Here is a 9,667-nt window from a genome sequence, read left to right on the forward strand (position 1 = left end):
GGAGATCTAAGTTATTTTCTTGGTATAGAAGTTCAGGAGGTTGAAAGATGGAGGCTTGTCTCTATTCTGGGCCAAGTATATCAAATTAGACCTAACTCAAGAAAGTTGGTTTTTTGAAGACGAAGGGGGAGACAACACTTTTATGACATTTAGTCTCTAAGTTGTATAAAGGAAGGAACAAATGTAATGAGTAATATAGAGGCATTCTATAGAACTATTGTAAAATTACCTCAGTCTGCAACCATTACCAGACCTAAGATAAGTTTTCGCTGTCAACTAAAGTCTACCAATTTATGTAGAATCCTCTCAAAAAACACTGGAAGGCATAGAAACACACACTCAGATATCTTGCTGGTACTTTGACTCAAGGTTTACATCTTAAACCATCTAAAGATCGCGCTCTAGCTAGTGGCTTATTCTGATGCTGATTGGGCCAGTGATTGCAATGACAGGAAGAGCACTACAAGGTATATATTGTGCTTATTTTAGTAGGAATTTGATTTCCTGGGGTCTTCTAAGAAACGGATGACTGTGGCTAGGCCTAGTACTGAAGTTGAATACGCAGAAGCATGGCACTGGTTGCTGCTGAAGTATTATGGATTAAGTCCTTGTTGAGTGAATTATGTGTTAAGCTTGTGCATGTTCCTCAGATATTGTGTGATATTGTGGGACCTATATCTTGAACAAAGTAAATTGAGCTTGATCTTCACTTTGTTAAAGGGTGTGCAATCAAACAAGAAATACACTTCTTACATATTCCTTAGGCATCTGGCCAAGTTGCAGATGGCTTGACTGAAGCTATTTCCAGTATACAGTTTGAAAATTTTAAGAAAAGTCTAGGGATCGGAGATGTACCTTGAATTGTGGGGGAATGTTAGAGAAGTAACTAAAGTTGTAATAATGACAGTTAATTTGTTATAACTAGAATGGTTAAGTTAACCATATAGTTTTTGTATGGTTGGGTGAATCATAAATGTTGTAACAGTACTAAACTAACCAGATTGATTAACTCAGATAAGAAGGTTTTGTCAATGCCTAGCTATCACAAAGCTCTTTGCTTTTTGGCCGAAGCAAGTATGGACACTTCGCCCATTATCCTTAACATTGTGCATAATCAATTAAAATCGCATTTACCAATTCTTTTCTTAAGCCTTTCATTAAATAAGATCTTTTTTTTTTTTGGGGTTAAACTTGATTAAACGAGATTTCACTACCTCTCATGTTGAGGACTAGCTGGGGTGTGACAAATTCAAGCTGCATAAATAGGATCAAGATCTATGAAAGAACAATTTATTCCACAAAATCATGAGACAAACACGTAGTACAACCATCAGGGAAATCGAAACAAAGAAGAGCTATGAAAGCCCATGTAAACAACACAAGAAGAAACTCAAAACTTGCACATCCACACACTACAGCAGAAAAATGCATGGAGCATTCATTATTCAAGAGCAACATCGTTATTTCTTTGTTTATTAGAAATTATATTTATATTAATGCAAAGGTTTCATGTGGATGCCAATTGCATCAATATAATAGCCACCTCTTCCATGGAATCCAGCCGCCACACATCCTTCGACCGGCATGGATGAGAAAGAAGTGCCGCTAGCAGTTCCAAATAAGTCCATGTGTGGTAATGTTCGTTGTGAAAGATAGTGATGTGATCACCAAATTGTCCTTGTAATGTCCGTACGTCCCAGTTGTGGATGTCAGATACTCAGAAGGCCCATTAAACTTGTATATGATATATTTTAAACTTTAAATAATTAAATTTGAAACAATTTCACTCCTACCGTTAAATTAAAACAAACATTTGTTACTTTTTTTTTAAAAAATGAAGTCTAATGTGTAATTTCCATCAAATTTCACTAGTCTCCCTCTCTCGTACTTTGGTGATGACTTTGGCAAATTTTACATTCTTCTTTCAATTAGCCAGTATCACTAATCATCTTTACACTTAATTTCTTCACCTAAAAACCTTCCAAAAGCATCATAAAGGGTCTAGAAATGCTTCCCACCAAACCTTAAACCAAAATAGCATAGATTAAATCCAAAAATAACAAAATAAAGCTAAATATGCAAACCCAAGGTAAGATGCACATTTTCTTAACTTGGATAATCAAAATATATACAATTGCATTAAAATATATTAGAACTCAAGGAAATTGTGTTGAAATGATATGAAATTCTGAAGGTTAACAGAACTTATATTTAATTTGAATGGTTTAATTTTTTTAAAAGTTTTTTCAGTCTTTTAAACAATAAAATTTAGGAAGAGAAAACAGCTTTTAAATCGTGAAGCTGGCTAAAAACAAAGAAAAAATTTTTTTTTTCCACCAAATGAAATGCATGATTTTCATTTGCACAATTGCACAGCTTCTTTAATTATGAGTTCATGAAAACATCTTATGTATTTAGAATCTCTTACGGCAGTTGAATCCAGATAATAGTGTGTCTTTTATCTAATTCGCCACCTTAAAACTAAAAGGACCTCCACCACAACCTCCCCAAGGCCCCAATAAAATACTTGAATCTTCCTGCATTAAAAAACTTAGAAGGCTTAGGGCCTATTTGAAATTATTTTTTATTTTATTATTTTAAGAACTGGTATTTTGTAGAGCATATTTTGAAAACCAAAAAAATAATAAAAATAGATGTTTTAATTATTCTCCCTTATTCTTTAGAGCAATAATCCCAAAACACTTAAAAGTTGTTTTCATTTTTCTATTCTCTAAAAAAATATTTTATTTTTTTATTCTTTAAAACACTTTTTAAAAGTACGTTATCAAATAAATTTTTTTATTCTTTATTTTGAATAATAGAAATTATTTCCAGAACTGATTGCCAAACTGGCCCTTAATATTTCCAATCAACCCATCATTAGAAAACTTCAATGATGTATTTTGAGAATGATTAAGAAGATCTAATGCATGGTTTACTAATATTATGTTATAGTCGAATAAATTTACTTGCTGGTTAAACAAAAATACCAAGTCCATCAAGATAATAACCAAATCTCCCATGGAACCCGACAATGTCACCGTCTTCTATCGAAACAGAAATACTAATTGACATCGGTAGGTGTACTTCCAAAAGGTCCGTAATTGTTTGGATTTGTAGTAAATGAGAGGGACATGATTACTATTACGTTCTTGTGAGATTTTCAAGTTCCTCTTACGGATCTCAATTGCCCTGAAGGCCAATTAAATTCAATCTGCGCATGATATAGACAATTATGCAGACAAGGTAATTAAAATGACGACGACGACGGCAACAATAATGATCAAATCTATTAATATATTATGAACCAAAGTCACCTTTTGTTTTTTGTTCACCGAATTCATTTGGTTTCCTGACAAATGTTCCGGAAATATCACCTTTTGATTCTTTGAATGAAATGGAAATAATATTATCTACAGTGTCATCCCATTTGATTGGATGAATTAATATTTTCACAGTTGATATGCTCCCAGCCCTAAATCTGGTCGGTGTGTTTGTGTGTGTCTCTCCTTTATGGGCTCTGTATATAGACAGATCACGAATCCATGCACAAAAAGGACGTCCTCATTAATCCATTGAAAACGCGTGAATTGGTTAATTATTGGAAAGTCAAAATAAAGCTCTACCGTGTCGCCTTGATAAAGCACATGTTTGGTTTGAGTGACTGTTAGTCTTACATCATTTGGGGTTTGTTAGCAATAAATGTGATCAGTCTCATTTCATCAAAGTTCATGGCTTTGAAATAATATATATGTTCTTGCAATGGAATCCTTTGCACAAGGATATGCATATAAGAGCTTGTAGAGTGATGTAAAGAAGTCTTTATATCTGGGGTGTGAAAAATATACATGTTTAATGGGTGTGTTAAAATTAGTCAACTTGAAAGCAAGATGTGAGCGGATCAATGTGAGTTTTACTTGGTTGCTTGAATTGTTAACAGATATGTTTCCTCATGGTAATACGCTTCCCAACCGTCAACAGCAAGGCCAAGAAAATTTTGTGCCCAATGGATATGCAATATAAAAAAAATGCACGCTTGCCCTAATGATTGTGTATTGTACAAAAAGAAATATGAAGGGCTACACAAATAATTAGGCTACAACCACCTCCCTTCTACAAGGCTTTAGTCCAAATAATTGGGTTCGGGTTTGGCCAGAATTCTCAAATAAAAAAACATAAAAATTATATGAAATACAATAAATATTAATTAATTTTTTAAGTTTTATGTCATTTTATACTAAAATATGTGCATTACTATAGTTATTTTAGAAAAAATTAAAATTTTTATATTTTCATATTTTAATATTTTTAATTAATAGGATATCTCAAGATAATATTTAAAATATATTTTAATACTTATTTTTATATTTTAAGACCCAATTTTTTTAAAACTTTTTTGAGTCTTATACATCATTTTCTATTCAAAAAAATATATTTTATATTTTTTATAAAATAATATAATTAATTTTAAGGTAATTAATTAAAAAATTTTGAAAATAAAATTTAGACATGTATGGATTCCCGACTCTATTACTAGATAAACATAATAAATAAAATAATATTATTAAATAATTATTTGGTTATCGTTCATGCCAAACTTGTTAAAAAATAAGAATAAACTAGAGTAAAAACTCCTTGTATGTAAGGGTTAAACAACATAAAAAGTTTAAAGAAAAAATAATTCCAAAAAAATATTTTACTCATAATTAAATAATTTTGTTTCATATAATAAAATGATGGCTATTTTTTTATATTCTAAAAGATAAAAAGTACAGTTTATCCAAAGTTATTAAAAACTTTAAACTAATTGGAATAATAATTTTAACTTAGTAGTCTAACCATGATTAAATTGAGATAACTTGATTGTAATTAAAATAATATAATTTAATTAAAATATATAAAATATTTATATATGACCATGATAAGAGAAATATTTAAATAACCAAGATATTAATTTACAAGTAAATGAAACGTCCATGAATAAATTATACATGATAAAAGGTAACAGAGTTACTTAAGTACAAAGTTAATAAGTTATTAATTTTTATTTTATTCTTTTAAAGCTAAAATAATATTTTATGCTTTATAGAATTATTTAAAAATTAAAATTAGTTCAAAAAATAAAGAAAAAAATATTTTTAAAAAGTTTCAAACATTCAGGTAGAATTGAATAAACCCGAAGCCTGAAGGTATTAGGGTCGGATTTGGTTATATGGATTTTTTAAAAGAGGTATGATACTTTTAACTCTAATCCAAATAAGTTTGGCTCGAATTGAGCTCAACTCGAATAAGCCTAGTCTGTCTGAATTACCGGTTCTAACACAAACACTAATATTTAGAGAAATCTTTGTAACTCTACTCTAATTCACGTCCATCGATCACATGTTAAAACTATTTGTTAGATGATAGATAAGGAGTTTTAGTCAGTAGCTTCGATATTTTCTTGAAAAGGATTGTGCCATTGAATATTCTTCATGGCAATTTGTGTAAGAAAATATGTCCAGAGTTAAATTATATAGCCAAAGTTATTGAAAGTGACAAATATAATGTTATAGTAGCTAAGTGATGGTAAGCAAGGCTGTGAGATGCTTGAATGGTCCAATTACGTGCATGAGTAAATAATGTTTATTATATGTTACTCCCTCCTATCCATAATTATAAATGCCACTTTTTAAAAGTCTCGTTTGGTTTAAAATAATATAAGGCATAAAATATTTTTTATAATTTTTTTAAATTATATCTTTACTTTATTTATTATGTTTTTTAGAAATAGTCAATCGAAATTTCAACGTCATCATTAAAGCATTTATTCAGGTCATAGTGAGAGTATAACTTCATGCTTTAAAAAATCAATGGCTGGAGCATGTAGCAGGGTCACTTGCCCATCATACATGCCCTGGTATTAATTCTTAATCCAAATTAATCAATTAAAATATCGTTTCCCAATTCTTTTCTTAAACCTTTCATTAAATAAGATTTGTTTTTTTTAAAAAAAAATGATTAAACAAGATTTCACTACCTCTCATGTTGAGGACACTAGGCAGGGTGTGACAAATTAAATTCAAGCTGCATAAATAAGATCAAGAGCTATGAAAGAACAATTTATTCCACAAAATCATGAGAGGAACACGCAGTACAACCATCAGGGAAATCGAAACAAAGCAAGAGCTATGAAAGCCCATGTAAACAACACAAGAAGAAACTCAACACTTGCACATCCACACACTACAGCAGAAAATGCGTGGAGCATTCATTGTTCAAGAGCAACATCGTTATTTCTTGGTTTATTAGAAATTATATTTGTATTAATGCAAAGGTTTCACGTGGATGCCGATTGCATCAATATAATAGCCATCTCTTCCATGGAATCCAGCCACCACACCTCCTTGCGCTGGCATGGATGAGAAAGAAGTGCCGCTCGCAGTTCCAAAAGGTCCATATGTGGTAATATTTGTCGTGAAAGATAGTGATGTGATCACCATGTGGTCCTTGTAATATCCGTACGTCCCAGCTATGTCTGTCAGATACTCCGAAGGCCCATTAATCTCAATCTACACGTGGAATGCAAGTACCTAGTCAGCTCACACAAACATGACAAACAATTTGCTTGGCCATGAATAAAATCAATACTAGACTTACTGTTCTTTTCACACCAGTGTCATGTGGGTCACGCCCACCAAACTTTATACAGTCGTCACCAATGGCATTTTTAAAAGCGATGGAATTGATACAGCCACTTTCATGAACAATTATCTCTCTTATCCAACCCGCCACCTTAAAAATAAAAGGATCTCCACCAGAACCTCCCCAAGGCCCCAATGAAATACTTGAATCTCCCTGCATTAAGAAATGTAGGAGGCTTAATATATTTCCAATTGACCCATCATCAGAAAACTTCACTGCTGTATTTTGAGAATGATTAAGAAGATCTAATGCATGGTTTAATAATATTATGTATAGTTGAATGAAGTACTTACTGGTTGCACAAAAATGCCAAGTGCATCAAGATAATGACCACATCTCCCATGGAACCCGACAATGTCACCGTCTTCTATCGAAACAGAGAAATGCTCACCGGTGGGCGTTCCAAAAGGTCCATAACTGTTGAAATTTGTAGTAAGTGAGAGGGACATGATTACTAACAAGCCCTTGTAATGTCCATAAGTTCCGCTCACGGATTTCAATTTCTCTAAAGGCCAACTAAATTCAATCTGCACATGATATTATACAATAATATAATGATGATCATTATTAGTATATGGTGATGATCTATTAACATATTTCTTAACCAAAGTCACCTTTATCTCTTCACCCCAGTCATTTGGGTTCCTGCCACGAAATGTTCCGGAAACAGCACCACTAGCATCTTTGAATGAAATGGACTTAATATTATCTCCAAAATTGATGGTTATTCCAGCTATCCCACCATCAGTCTTGAAACTCCAACGGTTGCCACCTGGACCTCCCCATGGTCCAAATGAAATGATTCCCTTCATAGATGCCTGAGTAAGCCAAAACCATTAATGGTCACCGGAACATGTGAATCCATGAGCATGTAATATCACTTATCAGAGAAGACAACAGAAAAAACCTGATGGATATATGGTTAGTGTCATACCATTTGATTGGATGAATTTGTTGAGAGTTGATGATATGAAGCTCTAAATCAGGTTGATGTGTTGGTGTGTGTCTCTCCTATATGGGTGTCTATTTATAGACAGACAAAGCCATGCGCAATAAGGACGTCCTTATTAATTAATCGATTGAAAACGCGTGAATTAGTCAATTATTGTAGTGATCAAAGCTTTCACGTTTTAGATCCAAAGCCATGTTCCCCCGAGATGCTCGCTGTCCAATCTCCTCTTCATTAGTCAATCCTCTGCATTTAATTTGTATGTCACTGTGATGACGCACTTTAAGGAGCAAATGTGAAATATAATTTTTAAGTACACACGCAATTCATGCAAACTGATTTATTATTTCTTCAGCATTCATGTATATTTTTCAATGCCTGAGATATGGATTTTGAGTAGCGATATTTTGTTTTCTCGATAGTTATGTGTTTTCAGTAGCAATGTTTAATTTTTTCATACCACCTGTGCACTTAGTACTTTAGATAATAAAGCTTCCCAAATGCTTTCGCTTATCCTTTTTCTATGTCATTGGTATTTGTAGATGAGAAGAAATGGTGAAGGCAAAAGGAAATTCATCACAGAAGAAAATAATTGAGCCTTTAATTTGTGTGTTTTAAGATTATGCATTGGTTAGCGAATCTGTTCCCTAATTCAAGTTGGTTGAAAAGTCTTAAAGCTCATTTCAAAGGCCAAACAAAGAAGAAGTAAAAATTGAAGGCACAAATAATAGGCTTCTCTTTGTTATTGACATTTTCTTGCTTCTTTTTGTAAAGTAGTTTTTGCTACGGTTAAAAGGATGGCTTATGTAATTGATATTTACTAAGTTGTTAATCTCAAAAGCTGTGTACATATTCATTTTTGTTATATACAAAATGATATAATTCTGATTAATCTAATTGTTACCACTTTGTTTTCAATAGTAATGAAGCCAGAGTATAAAGTGTGTAACCAAATATTATTTCATTGCATAAGAATATACATTACCAAGTAAGTTACTTGGTTGTCACATGTAACTCTCTAGAAAATAACAACTGATGTTAATTAGGAGGTTTAATAGTGAATATATAGTTGCTATTGAAAGAAAACTTTGTGCTATGCAAACCTTCGAATATTATTATATGAGGATTTCACAAAACCAATTAAGTTTTCATGATTTCAAAAGTGATTCTACCATGATTTCCATCCCATGTTAGAAGATTTTAATTGTCATAAATTTATTTTATAAGAAACCATGTTCTAAACTTAATGTTAGGCAATCTAAGATAACCTTTTTTTAAATGGGTTCCCAAAATTTTAAAAGTAACCTTATACCATGATTTCAGAATGTACACTTGATAATTTACAGGACTTTTGATATAAATATCAATTACATCAATCATGTTTCAGAATGTAACAAAAACACTAAAAAAGAAGGAAGAAAATGCCACAAACAAAAAGAGCCTATAATTTGTCATTTCACTTCTCTCTCTCTGTTTTTTTTTTTTTGGTCTTCCTCGTTGTTTGCCTTTTGAATGGACATCAAAGATTTTGAAAAGACTTGATTTGGGAGATGAGTCAACAACCAATGCATTATCTCATTGCATCTTCACGATTTCTTCTCATGTGCAACAACAAATAACACAAAATAATTACTAAAAAGCTTTATACAAGGTAGTGAATATACATTAAGTAAGAGCTAAAAATAAAATGTTACTAGTGAAAACTTGCAACATAACTATTGAAGAAAAAAATAGAACGTTACTATTGAAAATCCATAATATAAGTACTGGAAAAATACGAAAGCACTAAAACGCCACTACTAATTATATATGATCCAAGTACTAAGAAAATATACATAAGTACTGAAAATACAAAACATCACCGTTGAAAATCCACAATATAAAGCACTGAAAAATGCATATAACATAAGTATTGAAATATAGAATTTCAGTATGAATAATGCATAATTTATGTGGGGCAACAAGATCTCAAAAGTAAACAAACCCACCACTAATTTTAAATCTAAAATCTATACAGATCATGCATGTCACATC

General features: G+C 31.7%; 1 protein-coding gene across 2 annotated transcripts; it reads right to left on the minus strand.

Moving 5' to 3' along the window:
- Window positions 1–6,104: 6,104 nt before the first annotated feature.
- On the minus strand, window positions 6,105–7,693 carry LOC129307875 (mannose/glucose-specific lectin-like). 2 transcript variants are annotated; one of them, XM_054948814.1, is made up of 5 exons: window positions 7,619–7,693; window positions 7,299–7,502; window positions 6,978–7,211; window positions 6,640–6,837; window positions 6,105–6,551 (listed from the first exon to the last, which is right to left on the minus strand). In XM_054948814.1, exons 1-5 carry the CDS (start codon window positions 7,619–7,621, stop codon window positions 6,306–6,308), a joined length of 885 nt encoding a protein of 294 aa, XP_054804789.1. In that variant the 5' UTR covers window positions 7,622–7,693; the 3' UTR covers window positions 6,105–6,305. The 2 variants fall into 2 exon arrangements, with proteins under 2 accessions (XP_054804789.1, XP_054804790.1); XM_054948815.1 differs by having other exon boundaries at window positions 7,299–7,490; window positions 7,619–7,689.
- Between the last annotated feature and the right edge of the window lie 1,974 nt (window positions 7,694–9,667).

Source organism: Prosopis cineraria, unplaced genomic scaffold, assembly GCF_029017545.1.
Source record: "Prosopis cineraria cultivar Desert tree isolate PC_DT_omini unplaced genomic scaffold, ASM2901754v1 PC4, whole genome shotgun sequence".
In the NCBI taxonomy this organism is placed as follows: domain Eukaryota; kingdom Viridiplantae; phylum Streptophyta; class Magnoliopsida; order Fabales; family Fabaceae; genus Prosopis; species Prosopis cineraria.